Source organism: Dufourea novaeangliae, unplaced genomic scaffold (genome assembly GCF_001272555.1).
Source record: "Dufourea novaeangliae isolate 0120121106 unplaced genomic scaffold, ASM127255v1 scaffold193, whole genome shotgun sequence".
Lineage (NCBI taxonomy): Eukaryota > Metazoa > Arthropoda > Insecta > Hymenoptera > Halictidae > Dufourea > Dufourea novaeangliae.
In genome coordinates this window covers 229,246-244,737 of record NW_015374074.1, presented here as the reverse complement: position 1 = coordinate 244,737, position 15,492 = coordinate 229,246, and the positions used below count along the sequence as shown (strand labels likewise).

At 34.4% G+C, this 15,492-nt stretch overlaps 2 protein-coding genes across 2 annotated transcripts in view; one reads left to right on the top strand and one right to left on the bottom strand.

Annotated features, from left to right (window-relative positions):
• The window catches only part of LOC107190469, a 52,699-nt gene extending 51,587 nt beyond the window's left edge, over positions 1-1,112 (bottom strand). The window contains exon 1 of the mRNA XM_015579274.1: positions 881-1,112. Within this exon, the coding sequence (XP_015434760.1) occupies positions 881-1,112 (232 nt within the window). The remainder of the gene's footprint in view (positions 1-880) is intronic.
• A 9,258-nt stretch (positions 1,113-10,370) lies between these two features.
• Positions 10,371-15,035, top strand: LOC107190489 (uncharacterized protein CG7065-like). Its single transcript, XM_015579298.1, has 5 exons — positions 10,371-10,468; positions 10,783-11,504; positions 11,686-11,789; positions 11,874-11,982; positions 12,142-15,035. The coding sequence occupies exons 1-5, from the start codon at positions 10,397-10,399 to the stop codon at positions 14,873-14,875; spliced, it is 3,741 nt and encodes a 1,246-aa protein (XP_015434784.1). The 5' UTR covers positions 10,371-10,396; the 3' UTR covers positions 14,876-15,035.
• Positions 15,036-15,492: the final 457 nt, after the last annotated feature.

Genomic DNA, 15,492 nt, shown 5'->3' with positions numbered 1-15,492 from the left:
TATAATTAACTTTACACGGATCTTCTGCTCCACATGGACTGCGCCGCTTAACACTCCAATGTGGTGAAATCGTATTCTATTCAGATTAATAAGCATGGGTAATGAATAAGCAATTAAAGGAATAATTGATTGGTGAATTTTCAATGCTCCCAACAAAAGGCTTATTAAAGTGTCATCGAACAACTCGAAGAAAAAAATCAAAAACTGATTTAAGTGTAATAATAATAAAATCTATTATGTTTACAATTTTAATATCAATACAAAAGAATCTAATAGATGGACAGTTGTAAAGTTAATGTAACGGATGAACAGTCGTCAAGGGAAACGAAAGTGGACACTCAAAATAAGAATTATTAAAAAATCATTTACATTCCTCTTGATGAATATTCATAATTACACTACGAGTCCTTATGCGTTTACTGTAAAAGTGAATTCGGATAATATACAGCTAACTTTGAACTTGGTAACCTTAAAATAATTGTTAAACTAACGATAAGTATAGATATTTATTTTTGTACCTACGGCTATGGTCAAACTTTGCCTAAGATCTTTTTTCTCAATAAATACAATAGAATAAAATCCTTAAAAACGTTAATTAACATACGGTTAATCTCTACTTGTAGTCTATTTATAACGAAACAGGCATTTCAAGCTAGAACACGCGGTCAGTTAAATTCCAAAGTAAGAATAATTGTGACAAAGAAGTGTGAAGAAATGAGAACAGAAATACGTGAAATGAATAACTGATGCTAGCCGCGAGACTGAAAACAGCAAAAATTCTAAACTAAACAGTGACCGTTCCCGCGTTACGGTTCTCCAGAAAGGTCGTAGTACAAAAGAACACGAAACGGCACTCCGGCGAGTTGTCCTTTGAACTTACCCCTCGAGATAGGATTTTTGTTAAAATTGTTGGAGGGTCTTTCCACGGTCTGACTCGGCCAAAGATTCAAACCCAACAGCGACCATTGATGTGTGCTCACCGGGAAGATGATCAGAGCGCAAACATGGTTCGACATCCACGATAAAACACTCCACCGCACTTCCGTCGAATACGCGATGCTCGTCAGTGCAACGAATTGCACGAGGATGATTGGAAGATGCCTCAGGATCATGATCGACTCGGAGGAACGCGCATCCGCGTGATTCTCACGAATCTTTGAAGCACACCAGCGAAAGACGATGACCGACTGACTGACCGTGAAACACTACACAGTCGGGCCCAGCACATGTTGGGCCCCTACTGCTACGGTTACTTCCACCGGGTATTACCGCTACCGCTGGTGATTTGATTGCAAACGTCTTCTTACCAACATCCAGACCATACCACTCACGGGCATAGTCAGTGAGCAGATTACGAGTGATCCCAGTCTTGGTTACGGGAACAGTAATTAACGAAGAATTTCGACTTCGGAACGTTCATTAAACGGAACGTTTGACTGCTGGTACGTTCATTAACAAAACGTTTAGATTTTGGAACGTTCGGGAACGAAAACTTTGAATATCAGAACGTTTCTTAACAACAGGTTTGGATTTAGGAACGTTTATTAAACGAAGCGTTTAGCTATCGGTACGTTCATTAACGAAACGTTTCGATTTTGGAACGTTCATTAAAAGAAACGTTTCGATCTCGAACTGTTCAGTAACGAAGAGTTTGACTATCAAAACGTTTATTAACAAAGAATTCGGATATAGGGACGTTCATTAAACAAAACGTTTCGATATCGGAACGTCTAGTAACAATAAGTTTTGATATCAGAACGTTTATTAACCCGTAAATAATCATAGACGTGCGGTCTGTGAGACGTTCACGAAGTGCAAAATCATTTACCCTACTCTGTAATTATGTAATACTTAGTACGCCTTTACGCAACAATGTACCCTTTGTTAGTGAGTAGAATTTGGAGTAGCTAGATTTTTATTCTTTCTAAAAAATGTGTCGTGGTCTGTGAGACGTCAAATCTGTATTAACATAATAATTATTAGATTAACGAAATAATTTTATTATTGCGTATTCTACAACATAACTGTGAGTAACGAGTGCAATGCGGGCCCATCGAAAAGAGTAAGGCTTGACGACGAGGATTATGAAGAGGCATTGTAATTTTGACGATAAAAATCGTATCAAACAATTACGACATCCTGTACGTACCAGAGCGTACTTTAGACTTTAGAGCATAATATTGTTGTACAATCCCCTGAACTGAAGAATGCTGCAAGATGTGTGTCTTCACACCCTGAAGCGGTCTGGAATCTCCTTTTTGATGATACAATCATGGAAATTATTTTGTGTATCGGGATTGTGCAGTGTAAAACCAGAGCAGCAGAAACACTTGCAATGTTTTAGAAAATTCTAATACTATTTTACGTTATTACATTGTTGTGTTTAGAACATTTATACTTTCTACCAAACCTAATAAAATATGCATTCTTGTGTAATTTGATTATTATCAGAAATTTTGAAAAAATTCCACACGTTTTCAGTAAATCTGAAGATTGTTCAAGATTTATGAATATCTGTATAGACATAATTGGTTCTAATTTAAAGTAACTCGCTATAAGAACACCTTGACTTCAGAGCCAGAGTGTATTAAGTCCACTTTTTTACAAAAATGTCATTTTACATGTTTCCCGTATCAAATTTTATTGATATATAGTGTAGTTTTTAATATAATAGTTTAAAAGTATTCCATATTCTGTTCCGAGCGAACAGTGGAAAATCCATCACATAGAGGACTTAATGCAATATTTACCATTTTTAGATATCGAGACTTGTCTAAAGTTCATTCAGTATTTCGAAGGTAGCAATTGTTTCCAGTTGAATTCTTACCGAATGGTTCCAAAGTTACAAAGTCTTTGCACCTTTGATTTGTTCTCCCCTAAAGTTTGGAAAGTGTGACTTCATACACTCTGGCTCTGTAAAAAGTCTTTATAGGGTGTTATTTAACACACTAACACAGCGGTCTTCGAGTTCGAGACTGCATGTCTGTACTGAAGTGACAATACTCCCACGTCTGTCATTACGGATTAGCGAAATATTTGGATTTCGGAACGTTCATTAAGAAAACGTTTAGATATCAGAGCGATCAATAACGAAAAGACTGAATCGCGAAACGTTTATTGAACGAAACATTTGGATTTCGAACGTTCGTGATCGATACGTTTTGAATATTGAAACACTAATTTTTAACAAGTACATGGAAGAAATTTTATTGCAAAAAATTGCATAGTCGTTTCACAGAATTTCTGCAGTAGAAATAGAGGTGCATGAAGAAACTAACAACGAAGGCGATGAAGTGCTTACTGCTTTGCATATTATGCCAAGCTTTAGAAATTCTATGCAAGGTGTACCAGAGAATATACGAATGAATAATCTGCTATTTTGTTTTAATGAAATAATAACATAGATTAATTTCAAAAATTCTTCCCGCCTATTTTTTTATAATTGCTGAAAATATTGACGAACGAGGATGAATACTATAAAAACAACACATTCTCTTGATTTTTCATAAAATAGTTTAACAGAATATAGTGAACTGTCTATTGATACACCTAACAAACTACTTAATTAGTATCTACGACGACAATTTAATATGACTTAAATATTTTTCTTGACTTTCTGAAGCGTAATATGATTCATGGTCAGTAAAAACCCCATAATACAAATATGCGTATGGCTATCAATAAAGATACAAATTAATTTTTATATAATATTTCCATTATTGAGGAGTTTTGGTGATGGCGGCATATTGTTGAGATTACGAACAACTTGATGTTATTCCAAATATAAAGAAGTTTCATTTCTGACGAATATATAAAAAAATATAATAGAAAATTAATACTCATAAAATATTTTCAATCGCCTTACACTGTATAAATATCATAAAAATATTCGAATGCTTAGAAGTTAGATCAAATTAGAAAATTAGAAATAGATTAGTCAATGTCATTTTTTTTGCATTCGATATAAAACTTGCTGTACTAAAGTTCAAAATTCACAATATTACACAGAAATACGAAGTACTTATGTGCAATTTAGCTGCAAATATATATATTTATTTATTTATGGTTTATTATTTCGTTCGGTAAAGTTTGTGTCAATCGACGTTTAAAATAGTTATTTTTATTGCTTGTATTCTGAAAAAAAAACATAAATAAAAATGAAAACAAAGAAACAATCTACTTTCAATTGTAGCTGTAAGTAAAAGAAAAAGTGATTTCAGCGATTGAAGTAATTTTTCTTAATTCTTAAAGTTTTATAATTTTATAGCATTTAACTTTTTCATCTTTTGAAACTTGTAGGGAAGTTTAATACAGAAAGTTTGCATTCATCAGTCTACTTCGTTTAATAAGCTAAGGCGTTTTCTTCTTCAAAGTTTATCCCAGGTTTTCTTACTAAGTAATTAATTAGAAATAAATTTAAATAAGTTACTTTCACTTCGATGTTTTACCATTTTCATTTTCTGGTACCATTAAAGACATCATACTTAAATGCAGTTCCAGCTCATATCAATGTTCATCGCAAGAGTACACTTTTCAAAGCTTTAAAACTTTAATTGTGCACGTATTTCTGTTTCAATCCGTTTTGACTTAAACCGAGAAACTTATCCAGTTTCCAATTTGCTTCGAATTGAAACAAGAAACTCAACATTTCCCTGATTTGTGTTAGCAATTCGTTTTAACTTTTACTTCTCACAATTTTCTTTCTCCTCGTTGTCTTTTAGCCATACACGTGAAAGTACTCTGACGTCACAATATTGCAAATGGTATGAATTAATAAATAATTTACATTTTTTAATTAATTAATTTCACTTTTCCTTATATTGCAACTACTACTCAGTAATCACAGAAATCGTATTTCACTTACTAGAAGAAACTTACTTTTCATTTTCTAAATATTTCTTTCTAAGTTACACTGGTAATTAGACATTTAGAATTGTGAAAATTGTAAAATAAATTAATAATAATTCAAAAAATTTGTAAAACAATTTTTAGGTTAATTTCTTCCTAAAACAGCACGAAGCATCACTCACTTTTCTATTTTCTAAATTTTCGTAAAATTTTGTTGTCATTTTTAGTAACTGACACGAGTTTCATGAAAAGATCTCTTTATGTCAAATCAATCACCTTTTTATTCTCATGTCAGCGTGAAGGATATTGAAGAAATTAAATTATAATGTAGTCAATATGAAGATAGAAAGGGATTAAATCACCACACTACACTTACGATGTTATTTGAAACATACAAGACGTCTGAATTCGAAATTATTTCCAATTCTTACAAAAGTAAAGTGTACAAAATCATTTTTACGTTCAAAATTAACAGTTGCACGCAGTTCTTTCTTTTTACTTTGATGCTAAAGCATTTTTTTATATGCTAAAGCTCATTTTTATATACACTTTCGTTGAGGCTTGAAAATTATTTTTACAGCCTTGAAACCGAACACAAATTTTCGTTTTGAACATTTTCGCATAAAATAAACAACTTCTGTGTTTCAAGAAAATATACGTGGATTTCTTGAAATTTTCAAGTGGTAACGAAAATGTACAAATTTCAAAAACATTTAAAACAACAGAATAATGTATTTAGAGTTTCTTGAAACATAATTCTGTTTCAAAATCGATACTCAATGAAAGATTAAAAAAATAAATATTCTGCCAACGTTGTTGTAAATTCATTAAAAACTTCTTTAACACATTTTGGATGCATCGATACATGAATGTATCTAGGTTAACATACTGGAAAACCTTGTTATGGGATTAGTTTTTGTCAGAAAATATGGAAAGTTCCAGAACACTATTTTTACAACAGATTCTCGAATTATCACGAAAAAGTCTGCAGTAACTAGCAAATATAAAGGTTTATAATGCTCTAAATTATTAAAAATAAGTTAGTGTTAACCGTTGTGTCACCCTTTGTGAATGAATAATCAGACAAGCAACATCAGACTTCAGCTTTTTAGAACCAAATGTTATCGCTCTCGTAGCAAACAAATAATATCATAATAAAGAAACAGTCATACTTTTCCCTACTCCACATATTTCTTAACTCTTTAATTGATGCGTTCATTTTTCTTAGAAAATATTATCGAAATTTTTTAAAAATTCTCTTCAGAAGAAGGTTCATACGTATTTGTATTTTTTCAGTAGTTTTACTAAAAAACAATGGATTCTCTTTTAGTTAGTGAAAAGGTTGAAGTATAAAATGTATTTCTCAATGTATGATCTTCACAGCTGATAAAAGTAGAAAATTTACATGACCAGTAATCCGAGTCACGAAACCATCGACGTCGAGTATAAGAATATTGCATTTCAGATTGGATCTGGGAATTTCATAAATTTGCATATTTATCATTTACTGGTATAAAAATAATATTAAAATATGATCGTTGGTAGGTGAAGTTATTTAAGCATATTTTTAAAGGTAATAAAATTAATTATTTCTTATTTTTTGTTATACTTAGAAACGAATTACTAATTTGTTATTATATTTATGAATATTACGAATCTCTTATGTTAATTACGCTTTCATACAATATGTCTAATATTTAATGTTGAAAACTGAATATTTATATTATATTTTAAACATTTTTGCTTTTTCGTAGAGAATTATTCCGAAACTGCACATAAAATGAAAGAAATTTCATTAATATATATTTACAATCCGCGTTACTTTTTAACTATTAGATACCCGATTTTTCCTAAATCATTTCGCAACTTGACATTTAAAAATATTTTATTCCTTTTCATTAGTGTACTCGGGTCTTTTATAATAAATATATTGAAAAAGATGAACGATACACAATAGTGAAAATCGGTTATTTGAAAGATCACTGAAATCAAGATAAAACAAAAGAATGAACATTGTTGTAACATAATCTAAGAATCTAAAATACTCATTTTCAAACAGTGGTTATGTGTGTACATCAGTTAATAGAAAAAAATTTTTTCGAATCTATCGTTTCTTGTTCAAAATGATGTAAAAAATATTAATTCCAAACGCTGTTATTCGCGCATACTTGTTTTAACAGTTCAAACTTATTATTAGAACAAATGGTAGCGAAACATCCTGGATGATTTGTATAACATTCCAGTAGATTTTATGTGTGAATGTTGGAGAACAAAAGCAGTTGAGAAAATTTAAGTTTTTTTTTTTAAATTTTGAATACAAACATCTCACACGTATGATATTCTGTATTGTTTTCTGTATTTCCTATTACGTTACATTTCTTTATCTAAAAGAGAGGGCTAGGCTCAGTATGATTTAAAAAAGTGTCGTACAAAACGAATAGTACGATCTTAAACTTCGTGATACTAAATCCACAAACATCTTTTTATGGTCTGTTTTTCGAAAGATGATGCCTGGGAGGTTGGCCTGCCTCGGCGCGTGGCCTAGCGGAGATCCAACGTGAGCTGCGTATTTCGTGCGACGTTGCACGGTCTCAATGCCACTGTGTGTCTCTTTCCATCCTCCGGCACTTCGGCTCGCGAGCCTCTCGCTCAGACGCTCGGTAAACCAACTTCCTTCTTTACCCTGCGATTTCCACGTGTAGCGTTTAACAACCTACGTGTTAATTTGATCTCCTTTTAATATGTTGCTCAATATTTGGATACAATACATTCTTTTAAAAGAAATAAACTTTTTCTTATTCATGTATTTTAATTTTTGACGTGTGAAAACGTTCTGCGTCTCGTCAACATTCTCCGCCATTTCCAGACAATGGATGATTGACGGCCACGTGCCGAACGCAGTTCCCACTCCTTGAGGTTGTAGGTAGGTCCTTCTCGAGAGGTTTGTAATACGTGTGATAGAGACAGACGACCGTAGGCGAGGACTCACGTCGACGGTCGGACGTCGTTGGCCAAGACGCGAAGAATGAAAGAGACAGACGACCGTAGGCGAGGACTCACGTCGACGGTCGCACGGCATTGGCCAAGATGCGAGGAGTGAGAGAGACACAAGTACCGTAGGTGTCTCGCGATCGCGGCAACACCGCGAAAACTCGAGCCTACCTCCCAGGCATCATCTTTCGAAAAACAGACCATAGTTCTATCATATGTCGAGTCTGATAAAGAATTGGAAACTGATTCTGAACATATATACTTATAATTTACAAATACATATTAATAATTTATCGTTTCCATCATCAAAATTTCTGCTTACAAATACTCCAATTATTGATATAAACAATCAAGAAAACAATATATGCACTTGGAAATCTTGAATATTTAATCATTCCTGAACTATTTAGTTAATTCAATAGTACGCGAAACCAACAGATGTGCTGTCCAGAAAGTGAGATTTGATCATGTCATAAGGAACAATATGTTTTCCTTGAATTCTGATCACGCTAAAAAGTAACAGGTAGTTTTTAAGGCCATTTCCTCTCATTTTAATGGATTTTGGCAGGGTTAAGCCAGCGCTAACCAACTTTCTTTGCAGGGAGGCAAAAGTGATCCCCCACCACCGTCCTCTGTTACCATGGCGCAGAGACGTGCTAAAAATGATTAGAACATACATACATAATAGGATTGCTTCTCGCGTGAAGAATTATAACGTCTTTTGTTTTACAGTAACGTTAGGCCTGTCATGATCGTATTCTTAGCATCGCGCGGTTTCCTTGACGACAAAGTCACGCTCACGACTGAAAGTCGGAAGGGGAAACAAGCACATGAGGGGCCGTATGTTAGCCAGCATTGGGTTGAGCGTCCTGAAAATGGAAGAAGTTGGTAAAAATGTTTCCTACCGGCAATGAATTACCGACTGCGACTTTTGGATGCAGGTCAGTCATGCGCAGATCTGCAGTTGAATATTTCTTTTTCGATATGGCCACCGAAAGCTTTTATCGAAAATAAAATTAAGAAATCGGAACTTTTCACAGCGGGGATTGCCGAATGTGACCATCGCGTACTGGTAAATTGGTAAGTCCAACCCGCCTCTTTTTAGTTCTCTTGCTCTCGAAGGTTAAAATTTAAGCCTACAGTGGCTGAAAAAGACAAAATAAAATTTATAGTATAGGGAAGATTAATTAAAAACCATGAGATCGCCATTTGACTAAGATCGCCTGGTTGTTCAAATCTAGCGGCGCGTGTGAAAACAGTGTACTGTTTATATTACCCAATTTCTGCGGATTATAATCAGTCGTATAACCTTTTGGTTGCGTGTATTACAGGCTCTTCTGTAAATGCCACCATGATTTTGTTGTTCTTATGTTATTAGCAGTCTAATTTGTTTAAGTAAGCACCGCTTAATAAAAAGAGACACATCGTTTATATGTCTTATTCATTCTCCTGCTGTGCCAGAGCCGTAGCACAATACCCATATTAGTTGTGTCAGTTCTAAGAAAAACATAATTTTGTTTCACCATGAACGGCTATATTTTTTCTCGTTTATATGTAAATTGCAAAGTTATTCTAGTTCTTAACTTTGCGTGATACTAGTGTCATTGTATGGTGCATTTTGTTTAATGTTTTGTGGTACTGGTGCATCCTGGAAACATTATCGGATATAAGAAGTTTCCTTTCTGTTGGTAAGTAACTGGGGAATGACTGTTATACTCCGGCAAATCTACAAATAATAGTACTTATATCGAGTAATTCTTAAATTAAAGAGGAAAAGTTAAATGTCACTTAATAATCTTAAGAACGTATTTATTTTATAAGTTAACACATACCTTTAGAATTTCCTGAACGTGTAAGTATTTACTTAAGAGTTGATTTCTTGTATCGAGCATATTATAAAAACTTATTCTGAATGCCATTATAAACCTAATTGTCATTTGTTGCTGAAAGCATCTTCAGCAATATTTTCCTACATATGCTACAAATGATTAATTATTATTTAAATACAAATTTTAATGTAAAATTAATATTTAAATACAAATTTATACTTTCATTTAATAAAGCAATAAACTGTTGATGGAAATGTTAGATATAGACACTGTTGTATGTGAATTGAAACTGTTTATAATAGCATGTACGACTTTAAACTGGTAAGTATACTTTACTAAAATTTGTAGCTGTATTATATAAAAACATCAGAGAAGTTGTGGCAAGCATACTTGTGATTGCTGCTGCAGGGTTGGCTCATAAATTAATATTACTTTCTCAGTTTATTTTCACAATTATTCTACAACAACTATAATATTTACTATCAATATGTGTATAACTTCTAGTTTACCAAAATTTTTAGTTCATTCATTTAAGTAATTCATTCATATAGTATTTGTTTCCTACAATATTAAGAAGTATAGTGTATATTATTACTTTATTTTCGTGTTTACCTTTGTTGATTTACATATTGCTGACCCTGATGCTGCATTTTATGTTCTTTAAACCTTACAATAATTTCATATTTTCAGAATTCTTGGTGAAAATTTTTCACAGACGTGGATCAGCTATGCAGAATTTTGATGATCTAGATATAGAAGGTCGTAATCCTACTCATTTATCAGAAGCAGGCAAGGATAAGGTAATGCACATCAAAGCATGTGTATCAAAACGTAATACTTACAATTTGTTTGTTAGGGAACCTATAAATTAGAATTCTAATCATATTCCGAGATGTATTTATTACAACTGAATGCAAAATAATGTTTATATTAACATAAACAGTTCTATTCAAATCAGTCACAAGTTTAGGTACTCTTTACAAAATACACCTTTACCATGTTGTTAAACAAATTGTTTAATATTCTACTAATTACCAATATACTGTTATGTACTGCAATATATTATTGAAATCATAGCTATTTGTCCACTTTATGAAGTTTTTATATTTCACAGGAAGAATATGATCGAAAACGTTTAATGAGGAGCAGTGTCACTGCTGAAGATGGCACGCTCAGACCTGTGTATTCAGAAACAGAAGATGGTGATATATGGTGTCATATATGTAACATAGCTTTGTTCGGAGCTCACAAATTACTGAATCATAACATGTGTAATCGTCACAAAATGAAATTAGACGAATGGCCATATCCAGTTTTATTATGGTCCAAACGATCTGATATCGTAAAAACGACTCCACCAGCACAGTCTACTGCTATTGGCGATGGTTTGGCACCTGGAGAACCAGTACCACCTGGTATGGAAGACCAAATAACTAGAACAACAACAATTCAGATGAGTCTAGATCGCCATAGAAGTTCTCCTCTCGTTGGCCTTGAATATCTACTTGAACTGGTTGATAATGATTCTTGCGAACCCAGTTATACATGTGTTTTGTGTGATAAAAGGGGCGACCCTCGTACTGTTATGGCTCATATTACAAGCTATAATCATAGAATAACATACCTAAATAGACATTTTCCTACAATATCGCGAGCTATTACGGAGTTACCGCGTACTCCGAATTATAAACGTGGAGCTAATGAAATATCGGTGTTAGTGGCTAAGAAGATTGAAGAACGATTTGGAAGATTACAACCTCAATTGGTAGATAAAAACCAATTTGAAAAAAGTAAAATGCAGTACATCAAGAGAGTCTACCAAGATTATCACTTTAGGTAAGTTGTAATGTTCTTATTTTTACATTAAACTCTGTGTACTTGAGCATTATACGAATTGAGCATTGCAATTTGCGTGTTTTACGGTAGTCAATAGATGTGATTAGACATGGTGCGCGACTGTAATCTTTTTAATTTAATTTACATTTCCTTAAAATCAATGGCTGTTTCCTACATGCAGGGAAACACCAGAATTAACATTTATGGATGTTTACGATGTGCGATGGGTAACGAACTTTGAAGAGAAGGTAGCTGAAACGTCTGGTAATAGTGGTTCAAAGAAAGGTGAGTGCATAACAATTTATATTATCAATACAAAGTTATTCACATTGGAACTATTTAATTCTATAATGATGATCTTGCATAAAGATTCTCAAGCTGCGGATGAGAAGCTAGATGACAAACATAAAAGTGAAGACAAGAAACATGAAAAATCACCGCCAAAGAAAACAGATTCTAAATCAGACACTACAAAATCGTAAGTTAACATTTCTTTAAAATAAAATATTAAAGTATTTTATAACAAATATTTCATTAATCTTCTTCACTTGAATTATAATTCCAGTATAATGTAGTATCGTTGGTTTCTGTACCAGTAACAACTTCGAATGTTAAGCCTGTGTTTTGTCTTTTTTAGGGGATTCAAGATTCGCATTTTCACGAGGGATAAGTTAAATATCCGTAAACCATTAGATAAAGAAGAGGACAGTGTAAAGAAGTCTCCTAAACGACCTTCTGATGAAACAAAATCTCTTTCGTCGCTTTCAAGCATATCAAGTAGCCCCTCGCCATCGCGTTCACGGTCACGCTCTCCTGTTCGTAATCGCAAGACCACTTCAATAGATAAAAGTGGAAAGTATCGCACTAAATCACGGTACTCGCGAGGTCAAACGCGTTCTCGTACGCGTTCGCGTTCACGTTCGCCAGAACCGCTTAGAGAACGAGATAAGTGGGATAAATATCGCGAGCAAATTAGGCGTGCTGAAGAGACACTCGATCGTGCATTGAAGTTTCACGAAAAGAATCCAGAAAAACATCCGTCTTATCCCGACGAATGGAAGAAATTCTGGAATAGACGATACAAGGAATTACAAGCAGAAGGTAAAGATCCTAGTAAACATGATTTTAAGCCAGAGTGGATAGAGTTCTGGACCAAACGAATGCGCGAGATCCATAACGAACAGTTGCAACAGAGAAAAGAAGAAATTAGGAAACGGTTAGAATTGCCAGAAGACAAACCACCAGAAAAGTGGATACCACCAAGTAGGCGTGATAGGTCTCCACCTAAAAGAAGTCGTCATCGTGTAGAGAGTGACGATGAAGTAGAGTATGTTGGCACGAAAACTATTAAAACGGATTATTATGATCATCATGATATGAGAGATCGCGATTACGCGTATGCGTCGTATGTGCGGGGTAGGGGAAGTATGTACAGAAGTAGTTACTATCCTCGTGGTGTTACGCGTACAAGACCAATACATTATGCGACTCCTTATCCGGTGAAAGACACATCACCAAGCCCTATCCCGGACGAGATATTAACTGAAGATTTAGAAGTGGTCGGCTTATTAAGATTGCTCACGGCACTAGAGGGACAGTTGGGTTCTCTGGGGCCGAAGATAGTATCTCTTCTTTCGAAAGCATTGGCAGCAGAAAAAGCAAAACCAAACTCTGCCGAGGAATTGCTTTATGACGAAGAAGTAAGTGTGCTTTTTGAAACGGTTAAAGAGAAACTTAAAGGTCAATTGTTCGCTGGAATGATAGAAAAAATGGCCATAACACCAACGAAAACCGCGATACAGAATATTGCTCAGTTGCTACACAAAGCAGCGGAAAGTAAAAAGAAAATGGAAGAAGAGAAGAAGAAAAAGAGAGAATTGGAAGCTACACAGTCGGCAAGTTACATCCCAAGAACAGTTTATTCAAGGCCAGTGGAGATAATTGCACCCGTAATTAAATCCGAACCTGTTAGTGTACCTGGTGTTGGCACTGTAGACAAAGTAGCTATAGCTCAACAAATAGCAGCTGCTTTGGTAGCTCAAGGTAGATCAAATGTGTCACAAGAGGAATTGGAAACTCTTATTAATGCTGTTGTTGGAATGGCTGAAGCATCCAAGAATTCTGACAAACCAGTTACTACCGCTGATTTTGTTAAGGGACTGGCAAGAGGCAACAGTTCTCTTCCTCAAATTACAACGTCTGCACCTGTAACGTTGACAACAGCGGACACAGTTGAACGTCAAACTTCTAAAATGGAGAGTTTGTCGGATACAGACTTGAAATCACATTTGCAAAATTTTAAAGACTTATCTACTCAGGAACAACACGGACTTATTAATTTCTTAAAAAAATTAGAAGTAACCGATCCAGTTCGGGTAGAAAAACTAAGAGCGTTTGTTAACTTAGGCACAACGTCAGTAACAACGTCGATTCCCAAAATAAAGTCTCCAACGCCAGAAAACACAGAAACCAGTATTAAATCGAGCAGAAGTATTTCGCCGTTTTCTGCGCGTAAAGGAAATCAAAATCCTGTTGAAGAGGAAGATAAATGGAAACCTAAGATAGACATGTTTGCAAATGACGATGAGGAAGAGCAGAAAATAAAAAATGATAACGAAGACAAACAGAAGACGAAATTAGATTTGTCAGATGACGATGATGATTACACATTTGAAGATATATATAAAGCAGCGGACAAAAATGTCAGCGAAAACGAGAAAGCAAAGAAAAAATCGCGAGGATTTTCAAAGTCGGTGTCAAACTCACCAAGATCCTGGACACGATCTCGTTCACATTCAAGGTCACGTTCGCCGGTGAAATCGAAGGATATAATGAAAACTAGCGATCCAAATGCAATATTAAATGAAACCAAACGATTAATCGCTAATATAATGGGAGATCTTCCAAATAAATATGTGCCAAAGTCGCACCTAGCGCTTGGAAGTGGAACTATTGAACAAAATGCATCGAAATCATTAGACCAAATTCCTAATACATCAACAGCTCCTGTGTCGAACTTTTATAATCAAGGATATGTTCAAACCAGTCAGCAGACTTGCTCGCGTCCACAAGCACCCCCTCTTAGCTATCCTAGCATATCGAATCAACAGTTCCAAAATTATCCACAGCAACAAGTTTACGGTGGTAATCAGGGTTACGTGGATAATGGTTATAACTATCAAGGATATGGTGGTATGAATAATCAGGGTCAATACAATGGACCGCCCATGGCATCGAATCAATACCCCAGTCAACAAAACTATGGTGGATCACCTTACGGTGGACCACCCGCCGGTCATTCCTCGAATTATCCTCAGCAGCAACCACAACAGCAATATGGAAATTATGTGCAACAACAACGTTTCTATTAAAGTGACTAAGTAGAAACCTTTTTATAAGAATGTGTTGAAGTTTCACAGTGATTGTAAATCTCTTTACAATTGTTACAGAACTGGTTTTTCCTTGGACACTGTGTAAGTGTCTGCGAGGCAGTTTAAATGTTATTAGTTCAGGGATCATTAATTAAGGACATAGGAATGATCAGAATCTTATTCAGTTTCTAACTAAATTGAATGGATTATGTAAATATATTTAAAAATTCATGAACAATGTTATTGCATAGAACTTCCTGACGAATTTGAAATTTGCGTTTGTGGATCCTCTTCATGCATGAGACGTTTATTTCAATGTCACTTTTTATATGTTTATAAGTCACGTATGTCTCGCCGTGTGGCGGCAGGACTAAAATTTATTAGAAATACCTCACTTTGCTTAAGTGTATAGCAACAAACGCGTGGAGTGAACGTGAATTTGTAAAATGAAGTGTTAAGGCGACGATATCAACAGGAATACAGTAAGTAGAGAAAAAAGAAAAAGAAACGTGAATGAAAGAAATATCTTTACTCTGAATTACAATTTTGTGATGCTTATTTTAATTCAATATTATTGATTCATAATACGTTTATCATCTTCATAGTTTAACAGGTTC

Coding starts and splice junctions, on each gene's coding strand:
- LOC107190489 (XM_015579298.1), top strand. CDS start 10,397: ATGCAGAATTTTGATGATCTAGATATAGAAGGTCGTAATCCTACTCAT. Junction 10,469..10,782: donor CAGAAGCAGGCAAGGATAAG/GTAATGCACATC, acceptor TATATTTCACAG/GAAGAATATGATCGAAAACG. Junction 11,505..11,685: donor TACCAAGATTATCACTTTAG/GTAAGTTGTAAT, acceptor TCCTACATGCAG/GGAAACACCAGAATTAACAT.